A 15,474-nucleotide genomic window follows, 5' to 3' on the forward strand; every position below is an offset into this window, starting at 1 on the left:
CTGGAGAGAAGGAATGGGTGATGTTTCGGGTCGAGACCCTTCTTCAGATTGGTTAGGGATAAGGGACACGAGAGATATAGACGATGATGTGGAGAGATAAAGAACAATGAATGAAAGATATGTAAAAAAGTAACTATGATAAAGGAAACAGGCCATTGTTAGTTGTTTGTAGGGTGAAAATAAGAAGCTAGTGCAACTTGGGTGGGGGAGGGATAGCGAGAGGGATTGCCAGGGGTACCTGAAGTGAGAGAAATTAATATTCACGCCACTGGGCTGTAAGCTGCCCAAGTGAAATATGAGATGCTGTTCCTCCAATTTGTGTTTAGCCTGATTCTGACAATGGAGGAGACCATTGTCCTCCCCCAATAACGTCGCACCAGCTTCTCATTTCCATCCAACAAACAGCTAACAATGGCCTGTTTCCTTTATCATCATTACTTTTTTGCATATCTTTCATTCAAAAAGAAGTATCGGGTCTGAAGAACGGTCTCGGCTCGAAACGTCACCTATTTCCTTCGCTCCATAGATACTGCCTCACCAGCTGAGTTTCTCCATCATTTTTTGTCTTCCAGCTTTTTGTGTCTTTTCTTCTAGTAGTTAATACTTTCTAATCCAGGCAGCAGTCTCATAAACTAGCTATTTGATTTTCACTAACCGTGTATCTTGTTGGACTGTTCAGCATTGTCAGACCGTTGTGCAAATAGCAGATTGGTATCTTGCAGCAGCAGGGCATTGAATTGTGATTAGGGGCAGGAAGCACGTCATTGGCCTCCCTGCCCACCATGCCTTCATCGCGAGGACCAGAAATCTAGCTGAAATCACTAAATTCTACACAACCTGGGCATCTTTCCTCTTTGTAGCATCTAGAGTTAAACTAAAATCAGAAAGGGTTAGGGGGCGCTGCAATGGTGGCAGCCCTGTCAGCAGCTCGTTAGTTATTTTCAACTTTTTTTATTTTTTTTATTTTTTTTTATTTTTATTTTTTATTATTATTTTTATTATTTTTATTTATTTTTAGTATGTTTTAAAGTATGTTTTTAATGTTTCTTTGTGTGTTTTGTGTGGGGGGGTGTGAGGGGAAAACCGTTTCGGTCGCCTCCTCCAAGGAGAGGCGACTTTTTCCAGGTCACCTCCCCCGTGGCCTAACAGCGAGGATCGGCGCGGCCTTTCCCGGGGACGCGCCCGGGGCTCGGGGCTCCGGCGGCGGGCGCAGCGTGGACTGTCAACGCGGAGCGGGCGAGCCCTCGCTGGAGGGGAGCGCTCCGTTTCGTTGGCCCGCAGCAGCAGGCAGCCTAAAGCCGCGGTCTGCACAGCTCCAGCTGGTGCGGCGTCTACAGCTACAGCCGCGGGCCGGCAGTGATGGCTTCTTCTTACCCCGGGTCCCCCACGAGGGATCGGGATCCCTCGTGGGGGACCCGGGGTAAGAAGAAGCCATCACTGCCGGCCCGCGGCCATCTTCTACCGCGGGCGCGGTATGGACTTAACATCACCCCTGGAGGGGAGCTTCGACCGCCGGCCCTGCAGTCTGCGGTGTTTCTGGCTGCGACGTGGAGGGAACTTTAAATCTTCGGCCGCCGGCCTGCGGCCTACACCAACTTAAAGCCGCGGTCTCCGGTGGGGAAGAGCCGACTCTGGACTTACCTGGACTCGTACCTTGTCCTTACCATCTGGACGCCCACAGCGGCGGCTGCGTAGGGTTGAGGCCCCGACCACGGGGGAAAATGGAGGAGGACTGGCCAAATTGTGTGCCTTCCACCACAGTGATGAATGCTGTGGTGGATGTTTATGTTAAATTTTTATTGTGTTTTTGTGTGTGCTCTTTATCATTGTATCGCTGCTGACATATCCATTTCACTTGCACTTTTTGTGCAATGTGACAACTAAACCGTATTGTATTGTATTGTATTGTATTGTATATGAAGATGTGACTGGTGATGGAATCACGTTGAAAATGGCAGGAATGTTGGAGAATGATGTCGTGGATGTTGAGGCTGGTGGGGTGAAAGATAAGGACATGGGGACCTCTATCCTTGTTCCGTCTCTGGGTAGGGGAAGCTGCGGGACACAGATGAGACACGGTTGAGGGATTCATCTATGAGAGCAGGTTTACTAAATCACGTTTACGAAAGAATGAGGGCATCTTGCGTGTCCGAGAGCGGAAAACCTCAACTTGGGAGCAGGTGTGGTGAAGATGGAGAAATTGAGAGTACGGGAAGACACCTTGCAAGAGGCAGAGTGGGAGGAGGTGGATCAACATAACTGTGTGAGTCAGTGGGGTTGTGCTAGACGTCAGTTAATAATCTGTCCCCTGTAATGGAGACAGAGTGTTTGAGAAAGGGAAATATTGTTAGAGATAGTCCAAGTAAATTTGAGTGTAGGGTGGACGTTAGTGGTGAAGTTGATGAAATCAACAAGTTCTGCATGAGTGTAGGAGGTAGTCCAGATTGAGTTGTCAATGAAGTGGAGAAGCAGTTTGGGGGATGCTGTATTTGTACTTATGGACTAAGTGTTTGATGGAACCGTCAAAATGGGAGAGGATTCTGGATTATTCCTCCTGTTCTCCAATGAATACAGTGATAGTCCAGTCCAGATGCACCAACTTTCAATCTTTGACCTGTTGAAGCTGGCCTGATGATATTTGCCATAATATCACCTCCGTATGTGCAGCATTCTTGTTATTGCTGCTGAGCTAAACAGAGGAATATGGAATTGATTGCTCCTGAGAGTTCACACAGAGACTTCATTCCCACTTGAGTGTTATGATCAAGCCACTTCACCTGGGCACTCCTTGAGTTATCTCATATTACTATAGCAACAGCTAGTTCCTTTGTCTGCCTGTTAAGCTGCAGCAAGTAAAAAATTACTTGTTCGGTTGACGAAACATAGGACAAAAACTCTATTTACTCTCTTGACTGGCTAGTCTGACGAAGGAACCTGGCCCAAAACGGCACCTATCCATGTGCTACAGGGATGCTGTCTGACCAGCTGAGTTACTCCAGCACATTGTGTTTGTTTTTGTAAACCAGCATCTGCATTTCCTTGTTTCTGCTCTTGACTCCCTTGTTTGCGACTAAGGGCTTGGATGCTATTGCAGATGACTTAGAATGGATCCTTTGTTTCTTAGCTGACAACAACCAGTGTCTGCTGTGATGTTGCCTCCAATTTATTAACCCTCTGAGACCTTGAGTCACAGTAAAGCTAGCTAACTTCCCAAATCATTACTGCATCTCACAATGTGTCATTGCCCCTTATCTCATGCCATTTTGCTTCCAATCTATAATTAGGTTTTCCTTCAGACTTAACCATTCTTGTAGTCTGTTAAGACTTTGCTTCAATTCTTCTAATTATTGATTTCTGTTTTAAACCTCTAATTGCCACAAATTGGATTGTTTTCTCTAGAACATCAGCTTGAGGGGAAACCTGATAGAAGTATATGAAATTATGAGAGGGTAACTTCACAGGATAGACTATCAGACTCCTTTCTCGCAGGGTGGAAATATCAAAGTTGAGACGCCATAGGTTTAAGGAGAGAGGAGAACGTTTTTTGCACAGAGAGTAGTGGTTACCTGGAAACTGCCGGCTGGGATGGTGGTGGAGGCAGGCACAATAGTGGCATTTAAGAGACTTTTAGACAGACATGTGGATATGGAGGGACATGGATCACACGTAGGTAGTGGAGAATAGTTCTCTTGGCACGGACTTTGTTGGGCTGAAGGGCCTGTACCTGTGCTGTACTGTTCTATATTCTGTTTTCTATGTATTCTTTCATGGTGTTTGGTGGCACCCCATTGTCTCCTTAACTATTATGCTTGTGGTTTGGGGAACATCACTACTTTCCCCGTTATGTTGTGTTTTCCAACCTCTTACTACTAATTTGCAGCGTTCCTTCCCTGTTATGTTTTAAGCCTGTGCAGAAACATCAGTCTTTCTGTGTCTCTTCCACGTGCATACACAGGCACTCTCCCCATCCAGTTTTAGACTGTTGTTTTAGTCTAAGCTGGCAAGTAGTTTTTCTTCAACCTACTGGTTTTCACAATGCCCGGTAATGATCTTAGCTGTGACTTACACCACAGCATCAAGACAACTGCTCAGCATAGGTGAACAGACCAAATCCATGGGTCGAGTCACCACTAATTAGAATAGCCTTTGATATCTTCTAACCCCATGTTCTTGCTCCATTGCCTTGAATAGACTCCCTTTCCCCAGGTTAACCCTCCTTTTCTTGAGTCCTAATACTTGCCTTCACCTAGACAAGATCCTCACACTAAACTAATTATTTGTCCTATCCTGGTGGGTGAGATAGGATTTGATGGGAATGTAGGAGATAACAAATTACATGCTAAAAAAACAATTTACAAGGCTGTATATAGAAAAGAGGCAAATAAACAAAGTGGATCTGAAGAAGGGACTGCAAGATATCTAGGAGGAATTATCTGAGTGTAATCTGGATTGTGGAAGATGAAACAGTAATGTGGATCATGATGAATGGAAATGTGAAAGGCAAATGGATAGATACTTAGCCCCCCAAAAAAATATTTTAATTGATATCTTTCCTTCAATCTCTTCCATCCATAAATACTTGGCATAGATTTATCTTGAATAGTTTTATTTTTATATCCTTTAAAAAAAAAAGTAATGGGCATATTTACAATGGAAGCCAAAGTAAAAATAGAGGTTAGTATTGAAAGATGTGGGGAAAAAATGACTTTGTTTACTTATTAACGAGGCAATGGGAGAGTTTCTCCTCTTTTTGCCTTTTCAAAATAATTTTCTGTTGACACTTTGCCAAATGACTTAAATTTGGCTGGGAGGAATAATTTGCTGCTCGCATTTGAAGGTAGTATGCATTAGTTTTCAACAAATGAGTGCACGTGTTATTATATTTTCTTCTTGGGGCTGAGACTTTAAGAAGAGTGGGGAGTTTTCCTGACTCACTGATGCCCATTGCTCCAATTTATACAGGCAAAGCAAAATGGATTTATTAATGATCGTGGCTGAATTTACTTAAATTGCTGTCACTGTCTGAGTAGTTTGGTGTGAAACAATATGAGAATTATTTGTAAATTATCTGTCCATTTTGCAAATTTATAATTCTGAAACAATTGTTCAAAACACGCACATGTGGTATTATCATTTCCTTAAGCTTGTGGTACTGAAACTCACCTTCCTTCAGGTCTGACCACAAAATGGCATTTACTTTTACAGATGCTAAACTGATGCTCATATTTTAAAAAATCTTTGAGAATTGCTATGTTTTGGAAGGAAAATACATACAGATTATTTTTTTGAAAAGGCTATTGTAAAAGTTCAAGTATTTTGGATATTCTGCACAGTTAAATTGTCGCCTTTTTTAATTTAAAAAAATGATGCCTGCTATCTCGTGTCGTATGAAGCCTGCATGTAGTTTTCAAGAAGCAATCCTACATAATGCTAAATGGAGTCCTACTGGGAAAGCATCAGTCCACAAACACATGCAAAGGCTTGACAATTCTGGGCACCACTGGGCTTGTTGTAACATGAAATCTACAGTGTAGCCATAGCAACAGTGCACTTTGAAGGCGAACATCTTGTCATTTTCTTTAATCCGTTGCAGCTCTGGAACCAAAAAAAAATTAAATTGCTGTTGCTATAGTTACCATCTTTGTTGCATCAACCACTTTTGTGCCCAGTTTCCTGCCTGCCTTTTAACATGCCTCCTTGTACATAGATTCAGTTTTAACTCTTTCATTATTAAAAACGACTCTATTTGGTAAATTATTTTCACCGCGCTTGGGGAGGACATCAACAAATTTAATTATTTGCCAACTAATTCTAAGACATTCCCGAAAACGGTATGAATGGTTATCAAATAAAATGTATCACTGAACCATATGAAAATGAATCCAGGCTTCATCTTCTATTGTGGAGCTTCATGAACAAGTCCTGATAAAATCCTTTGCATTCTCTGGTTCTGCCTACAGTTAATTTATTAACCAGTATTTGACGTACATCATTGTTGGCACATAGGGAAGGACAGATGACCAAATATGTATTTGTATAATTTCACTGCTTAATTATAATGTCATTGCCATTGTTAGATTGCAATTTGGTATTTTGTTAAGTTAATTTACATTGTTAAATTTAATCCAGATTTAATGATTTAAAAAATGTAATTGGGCTTCAACGTATGCACATTTTTGAATAAGGCCAACCCATCTCAGCCTTATAGGAAAGGGCTTCAACAGAATAAAGAGTATTTGTTTTCAAGTGTAGTTTGAGATATTGACTTTCAAGGGAAAATTCACAGGTTCAGAATTTAGTCTAGTTTCGTCGAATCATGTCTAATTGTCCAGTTTTGCGCAAATAAGCGGCTTAACTTCTGCATTGGGTGTTTGATAAACTGTTTTAAAAGCTCACCATCCCCTCTCGGAAAAAGAATAGCTCTCCCTCTCAGAGGAAGAACAGCCTAGTCTGATCGTTGCCTTTTTTCATACATGTTTCAGCCATGTCACCAGGTCAGTTATATGAAGATTCTTTCTTTTGCTCTGTGTTACCATGTCAGTTATAAATGGCATCCCATTACTTAACCGGGCAATGGGAAAATCATTCACCCTCATGACATGCAGACTAAATTTGCAGGTGGTTTGCAGACCAGACTCAGTCAGAGGATTGTCTTAACATGTTTAAAAAGATTTGCATTATATTTCTGCTACGTTAATTATTAGAGGTTCAGCAAGAGAAAATAAATCTCCTGCTTCTGCGATCTGAGGTTCTCACCTGTTTCAAATGGGCATCTATTGTACTGGTGCCCAAGAAGAGTACGGTGACCTGCCTCATTGACTTGAGTCCGATAGCACTTGCATCCACAATAATGAAGTGCTTTGAGAGGTTGGTTATGCTTTAGAAAAGACCTGGATCCATTTCAATCTGCCTATCTGCCGCAACAGATCAGCGGCAGATGCTATCTCATTGGCTCTCCACTCTGCTCTAGACCATCTGGATAACAGGAACACGTGCCAGGTTGTTGTTCATTGACTTCAGCTCGGAGTTGAACCCCAATTACCCCCTTCAAACCCATCACCGAGCTCTGACTCTCTGTTCCTTCCTTTGCAACTGGAACGCTGGCAGACTGGGTTGGTAACACCATCTCCTCCTCACTGACCATCAACAAAGGTGAACCTCGAAGGCTGGGTGCTTAGACCCCCGCTCTACTCTCTTTACATCCATTACTGTGTGGCGAAGTTTATCTCCAGTGCCATCTATAAATTGGCTGATGATACCATTGTTGTTGGCCAAATCATCGATAGTGATGAGTCAGAGTGTAGGAGAGCGATAAAACATCTGGTTTAGTGTTGCCACAACAACAACCTCTCATTCAACAAGACCAAGGAACAAATTGTCGATTTCCGAAAGGGGACGTTGCGAGACCTCTTTTTATTGCCAATTTGTATTGGTAGATTGACAATAGGGTTAGCAAATTCCTAGTCGATAATATCTTAGATGACATGTCCTGGGCCCAACACCTTGATGTCATCACAAGAAAGGCATGCCAGTGCCTTCACTTTCTTAGAAGTTTTAAAGAGGTTTGGTGTGTCACTGGAATACTCCAACAAGCTTCGACAGATGCACTGCAGAATGTATCCAGCCTGGTTACATCATGGCCTGGTTTGGCAATTTCAATGCATAGGAACTCAGGTGGCCTGCTGAGTGGTAGACTCAGCCGGGTCCATCATGGACACAGACCTCCCCACCATTGAAAACACCGACATAAGGTGCTACTTCAAGCAGGCAGCATCTATCATCATCTGTCACCCACCACCTGCCAAGCCCTATTTTCATTGCTACCATTGGGCAGGAGGTACAGAAACCTGAAATCCCCCACCACCTGATTCAGGGAATCAGCTGTTTTCCTACAACTATCAGGTTCATACACCAACCTGGGCAATCCTAACCCTACCTCAGCAATGGAACACTATGGAACACCTCTTGCACATGGACTTGTTTACGTTTTGCAAGAATGTTTTTGTTTTTGCAGTCTTTTTATTTAATTGTACTATCTTGCAGAATCCACGTGCCATTTATGTATAATTTGTTTTGCATGTTTGCTGAGTCTATATTCTTGGGATGCTGCTGCAAGCAAAATATTTGTTTGTAGCTGTACCTCACTGTCCTTATGCATATGGCAATAGTTGACATCTTGACTTGACCCGAATGAAAAACTGAGTAAAAAAGAATACAAGATGCTGAAATAAAAAGTGTAAACCAACATGATAAAAGCAAAATATTATCCAGCGGTCATATTCAGTTATGAAATTGTTTTTAAGCTGCTGAATGCTTTTGCCCAGCAGGTTCTGCAGCGTGAGGCATAATCACCAAAGCATTTCAGTAAGGGCTGAGAAGGCTATTCAATTGTGTCAGCCATTCAGTATATATTAACTGATTTACAAAGTTTTCTGATCAATCCATTGATTACCCTGAGTCGTATTTCACTGAATAATAATGGACTTTGGACTTTAAAGAATCCTGAGGAAAATTATATGATTTAGATTACTATATGGTCAGATAATCCCATCATTATAAATGAGCATATCATCTGACTCACTAAATATCGCAGCAGGATATTAATTAGTATATAAAGATTTAAAGAAGAAAATCCATTTCTGGATGGAGAATATCCTAAAATCTACTACAGTGTAACTTGATTAAATTAGTGGAGAGGGTGAAAATTGCCTGAGGCATTTTGCGGAAACTGCAATATAACAAATTGGTAGCTTAGGACATGAAACTATCTATCTAGTAATCATTAATGGTATATCATGAATAGACTATAATCAGAAATCTCCAGGAATTATTCCTCAGAATAATCATCATCATCGTTGAAAACATCACCGGGCACGGTGCCTCACAATGTTATGTACGACAGTGATCGCAACTTCTACTGAAGTGTGGATGGCCGTTGGCTCACTAGGAACTCATTCGCCCGTTGACAAGTCTTGTTTTTGGTCCTGCTGGGGGTCCACAGACCCCTCATCTGGCAAACAAGGTGGGGGAGACGGTTTGGTTTGCCGACTATCTGACCATGGAGCAGGTAACACGGGATTACATGGTACCCGTGGCAGGGGGGAATCCCCCCTCCCTCCCGACCTGACCTCAGAAAATGAAGCCAAATCTTTAGGAGTGCAACTTTGTGAATAGAATTCTCAGCAGTTTTTAGCATATAGTTTCCACTAACGTGTCAGCTGAGCTAGGCCACAGTTTGCTTCTGCTGCAGAATGTCATGATTTCAAGCCCAACCTCAAGCGCTTGAGAGCATAATGTATGTTGGTGCTCAGGGATTGTGGTTATGTCAGATGTGTTCTCTTTCCGGTGAAATGCTAAAACACCACCTTATCTGCTGACACATATAAAACAATTACTTTTCGTCAAAGAACTTTGCAATTTTAAAATGAATATTCAAAGAGGAGTTAGCAAATCATTCGAGTATTCTGATTAACATTCCTCCCTTGGTTAACAACAGTCAGAATTAATAAACCGGAGAAAAAAGGAACTGCAGATGCTGGAATCTTGAGGAAGGGCCTGTCCCACTTGGGCGCCTGGAAAGAGGTTGTCGCGTCGTGGTCAGGGCGTAACGCGTGGAACGCATATAGTGACGTGCGGTGTCTCTCTGTCGCCCCAGGATTGTGGAATGTTCAAAATCCAGGGTCAACATTTGGGTGTCTCATCATGTCGTGCGCCCTGTCACACACTGACGTATGCTGTCCAGCGGGTGAAGCCCGGTTAGGGGGTTAGGGACCACAGATGGGCTGTAAAATATTCTTCCTTCAATGCATTGATTTTTAAAATTAATATATTAAAATTAATACAATAAAATCAATTACGCAAATGAAAAGATGTCGGAGTCGTTCAGTTTTATTTATAGACGTATTGGGGGATTTATAGACGTATAGAGGGATGGGGGCGGGAGGAGGGTGGAGGGGAGTTCAGTCAACACTCACTGAATCCATCCCTGTGAAAAGTTATAGAGACGGTGATTGGATCTGGAAGCGGACCAATACGTCTATGAATAAAATTGAACGACTCAGACATCTTTTCAATTGCACAATTGATTTTATTATATTAATTTTAATATATTATTGCTTAAAATCCATGCATTGAAGGAAGAATATTTATAGCCCATCTGTGGTCCCTAACCCGAACCGGGCGTCGCCCACATGACAGCATACGTCAGCGTGTATGTCGTGCAACTTGACGGTTTTACGGACGCTCCGCAGTCGCCGAAAAAAATCACAAAGTGAAACAGGCCCTTAAGGAACTCAGCGGGTCAGGCAGCATCTATGGAGGGAATGGACAGATGACGTTTTGTGTTGGGACCCTTTTTCAGGACGAGTCGACCGTCATCTTTCTGCTATTTGTGCACAAATTACATGTGAACAAATTTGGGATTTTAAATGAGATGAAGCAATATACATGTATATACAGGTTTGTTTTGTCATAGTAATTGTCGCTTCAGCTTTTGATGCAATAATTGTCTTTTGCAGGCGGCTGAACAGCACGCAGGGAGAAATCCGTGTGGGACCCAGCCATCAGGTAAGAAAGTTAGCAGTCACGATGCTTTGTTATTTTGGTCTTACTGGCTGTATATAAACATTCCACACATCTACATTTGCAAAAGCAGGAAGATAGTGTGTTGCATTATGTTCTTATTTTGAATAAATATGAGGTGGTACAATTACGTTTAGTTTTGATGTTCAGTTACCATCATTGTACTCACAATGACGTATTAGCTGCATGCATAGAACTTTGTGAAAGGTTATGTATTGCACATACCCTATTCGGCATAACATTTAATTTAACTTGACCCAGATTATCTATTGTGGACTTTATTCCTTGGAGCACAGGGGTGATCTTATAGAGGCGTAGAAAATCATGAGGGGAATTGATCAAGTGAATACACTGAGTTTTTCTTTTACCCAGGCAAGGAGAATCAATAACCAGAAGACATAGGTTTACAATGAGAGGGGAAAGATTTCATTGAAACCTGAGGGGCAACTTTTTCACTCAAGGGTGGTGGGTGCACGGAATGAGCTGCCAGAGGAAGACGTTGAGGCAGGTACAATAACAGTATTTAATAGCAACTTGGACAGGTACATGGATAGGAAATCATTTGAGGGACATAGACCAAATGCGGGCAAATGGGTCTGGCTTAGATGGAGCATCTTGGTCACCCATGGAATAGGGCCTGTTTCCATGCTGCACGACTGATTCAAACTGTTATTATTTCTCCTTGTTTCTGGATGTGAAGAATAATAATAATAATTGTCATTAAAAAAATCATCAATTTAAATATAATATGATTTAATGAAATTAAGTGGAATCTCAAACATGTTGGTGCAACAGCGTTTTGTACCAAGATTTTGTGCCCCTTGCTTGTTCCTTCTGTTTTCTCATTTTATCTGAACAGCTACTCAAAACATTATTCACGGCATACATTTAGGGGAGATGGTAATTTATGCTCTTATGTTTCATAATACTGTCAGAGGCTTATTGATATAAATTTAAAAACTGGAAATCAATTCCGCTAACCTGATAATCAAAAATGGGTATGTCCAGGAACCATTTGCTGAACTTCATTAATCCTCTGAATTCTGCTCCTCTGGGCAAGCATGCTTCTCTAATAAATAAACTCCAGGAGCCGATATGTTCTACGCCCGTAGGATCGGCAATGAGCATAGCTGCAGATTGGTTTCTGTAGATCGTAATCTTTATAGTTTGGGTTCTTCAGTAAATTGATTTAATATCATTGGTTCTTTTGGTGTTTTGAGGATCCATTTTCAGCTGATTTACTTCCTCGTACGGAATTGGTTGATATTAAGGGGGAGAATCTCGGTTTTAATCTATTGTCTGATACCCGCAGGGCTTATCTTAGCATTTATTAATTTGCTGGACTTTGCTGGCAAAGCCAGCATTTGTTGCCCATTCGTAATGTCTCCTGAACAGCAGCTTCACAGATACATTGCATTCAGAAAGTATTCAGACCCCTTCACCTTTTCCACATTTTGTTAAGTTACAGTCTTATTCTAAAATTGAATGTAATTCTTTTTTTTTTTTATCATCCATCTACACACAACACCCCATAATAAAAAAGCGAAAACAGTCAAAAGAAATAACTGAAATATCACATTTACATTCCCTTTACTCAGTACTTTGTTGAGGCACCTTTGGAAGCAATTACAGCCTCAAGTCTTCTTGGGTATGACACTACCAGCTTGGCACACCTGTATTTGGGTAATTTCTCCCATTCTTCTTTGCAGATCCTCTCAAGCTCTGTCAGATTGGATGAGGAGCGTTGATGCACAGCTATTTTCAGGTCCCTCCAGAGATGTTCGATCGGGTTCAAGTCCAGGCTCTGGCTGGGCCACTCAAGGACATTCAGAAGACTTGTCATGAAGCCACTCCTGCGTTGTCTTGGCTGTGTGCTTAGGGTCGTTGTCCTGTTGGAAGATGAACCTCTCCCACATTTTCTGGAGCAGGTTTTCATCAAGGATCTCTCTGTACTTTGCTCCGTTCATCTTTCCCTCGATCCTGACTAGTCTTCCAGTTCCTGCCGCTGAAAAACATCCCCACAGCATGATGCTGCCAGGTGATGAGCGGTGACTGGTTTCCTCTAGACGTGACACTTGGCATTCAGGCCAAAGAGTTCAATCTTGGTTTCATCAGACCAGAGAATCTTGTTTCTCATGCCTTTTAGCAAACTCCAAGCGGACTGTGCCTTTTACTGAGAAGTGGCTTCCATCTGGGCACTTTACCATAGAGGCCTGATTGGTGGATTGCTGCAGATATAGTTGTCCTTCTGGAAGGTTCTCCCATCTCCACAGAGGAACTCTGGAGCTCTGTCAGATTAACCATCTTGGTCACCTCCCTGACCAAGACCTTTCTCCCCCGATTGCTCAGTTTGGCCGGGCGGCCAGCTCTATGAAGAGTCCTGGTGGTTCCAAAGTTCTTTCATTTAAGAATGACAGAGGCAACTGCGCTCTTCTCAACCTGCAATGCTGCAGAAATTGTTTTATACCCTTCCCCAGATCAGTGTCTCGACACAATCCTGTCTTGGAGGTCTATGGACAATTCCTTCGTCTTCATGGCTTGGTTTTTGCTCTGACATGCACCGTCAACTGTGGGACCTTATATAGACAGGTGTGTGCCTTTCCAAATCATGTACAATCAATTTAATTTACCACTGCTGGACTCAAATCAAGTTGTAGAAACATCTCAAGGAAACAGGATGAACCTAAGCTCAATTTTGAGTGACATAGCAAAAGGTCTGAATATTTATGTAAATGTGATATTGCAGTTATTTCTTTTTAATTACTTTGCAAAAATTTCTAAGCACCCATTTTCGCTTCTTCATTCTGGGGTATTGTGTGTACTTTGATGATAAAGAAAAAGAATTTAATCCATTTTAAAATTAGGCTGTAACGTAAGAAAAAGTGAAGGGGTGAATACTTTCTGAATGCACTGTGCCTGCATAGTCAACCACATTGATGGCTTTGGAGCTGCTCATTGGCTAGGTTAGGTGGTTCACAAGTGGTTTAATATAACATTAGCTTTGTGGTCACCACAATAAACAGGTTTTCTTTCAATGATCTTTCAAGGGAAGTTGCAGATCTGACCCTGCTATTTAAGAAAAGAGAGAAAGTAAACAGGAAACTTGATCAGTTGGTGTGCAGAATTACAAGGGGTTAATAGTATTCTGAACTTGAATGTATGCTCAAGGAATTGGATTGGTAGAAGTAGATTTTGATACGTAGAGCACTGGCAACGGTATTGGGGAATGAGAGAACTGATCATTTGGAGCAAACTACACCTGGACCATGTTAGGACCAGAGTTCTAGTGCATCAAATAACTCAGGAAGTAGATTGGTCTTCACATTAAATACTTTCGGAGAGGATGGTGGGATTTAGGTGGAAAATCCTGGTGGGGAGAAATCGAGAATGCTAAAGAGAAAAGAACAAGGAACCAGTGCAGGAAAGTGATTTAAGGTAAGTAGGTGAGAATGGCCAAAACAGAGTGACAGCCAGGGAGTGACTAAGCATACAAGCAAGAGAGAACGCCAACAACTTACTGAGCACTAGGTGAGATAAAATGCACATTGTGCCACTCCCAAAAATTGCAGAGGTGTCTGAAAATATTGAAAAGATTTCAAAGTTGCTGTAATTGAATGTGTCTTCTTCTTATCGAGTCCACGTACAAGATAAGAAGTTGTTCAGCCAGAGCTGAACACACTTCTTGGCATCTGCACAATGGTGATTGTCTTGCCCTTCTTGTGCGTGGTGGTGGAAAGATTGGTGGAAACAGGGCCGCGACGTGAACGCTCTCTCCTTGACCCCAATTGAACGTGTGAAGCATTCATATTAAGCTGGGTGACTTAACAGTACAAATAGATTTAAACGGATACAATGTAATTGTCATTACAGAGACATGGTTTCAGAGTGACCAAGACTCTGAATATCCCAGGATTTTCCATATGTAGGAAGGGCAGGCAAGGGAACAAAGGAGACTGACACAAAATGTTGTCGCTACCTTCGATTTAAACCATCGTCTGTAGTTCTTTCTTGCACAAAGGAAATTGGGATGTAGTTTTTAGGAAAGGTTGAAATTAAAGTAATAATGAGAAAGGATGTTGGCTGAGAATATCAGTCGAGGTGAAGCTGGATAAGTACCAAAAGGTGGAAGGCATTAGTGGGATGCACATAACAAGGGTACTACAGTAGTCACAGTGATTTTAATCACCATGACAACGGGTTCAACAAAATTAGCAATAATATTGTGGAGAATGAATAGCTGGTTTGTGTGGGCTCATTATGGATGAGTAACTAAGTGACTACAATATGATAGAATACTTTAAGAAGATGGAAAGTGAATTGTTGGATTGTAGTAGGATTCTAAATCTAAACCAAATAAATTGTAGAAAGAGGATGAGTGAGAGGAGTCGAGGCCAGCATAGATCAGCCATGATCATGTTGAATGGTGGGGCAGGCTTGCAGCGGTGTGGTAACCTACTCGGGCTCCTATTTTCTTTTGTTCTTTACTCAGAAAATGGGGAACCCATGGAACTTTCTATCACAGCTGCTCAAGTCACTGGATATGCTTAAGACGGATCTAGGTTTTTAAACGCAAGTGCTCTAACAATAGGAGGAATATTGAGATGAAGGATCAGCCATGATCTGTTATATGGAAGAGCCCAAATGGCCTGTCTGCCCCTGCTCCTGTCCTGTTCTTCTCAATCGAGTCTGATAAGAGTAGTAGGCAAAATGTTCAAACTATTACCTTGGAAATAATAGAGGAACACCAAGAAAATAGCATTAGATTGGGCAGAGTTATAAGGATTTATGAAAATAAAATAAAATTTGCTGAAACTTAGAGTTTTTAAGGTTATAACCAATAGAATAGTTGAAGGCAAATCAATTAATGTGGTGTTTGTGGATTTTGAAGGGCTT

The 15,474-nt window shown here is 41.8% G+C and overlaps 1 protein-coding gene across 8 annotated transcripts in view; it reads left to right on the plus strand.

Moving 5' to 3' along the window:
- Nucleotides 1–15,474, plus strand: part of rere (arginine-glutamic acid dipeptide repeats) — a 530,103-nt gene that overhangs the window by 327,900 nt on the left and 186,729 nt on the right. For all 8 annotated transcript variants that reach the window (XM_033048501.1, XM_033048500.1, XM_033048503.1 and 5 more), the window contains one exon: nt 10,518–10,566. In XM_033048501.1, the coding sequence (XP_032904392.1) occupies nt 10,518–10,566 (49 nt within the window). The remainder of the gene's footprint in view (nt 1–10,517; nt 10,567–15,474) is intronic.

This window comes from Amblyraja radiata, chromosome 31 (assembly GCF_010909765.2).
Source record: "Amblyraja radiata isolate CabotCenter1 chromosome 31, sAmbRad1.1.pri, whole genome shotgun sequence".
Classification (NCBI taxonomy): Eukaryota; Metazoa; Chordata; class Chondrichthyes; order Rajiformes; family Rajidae; genus Amblyraja; species Amblyraja radiata.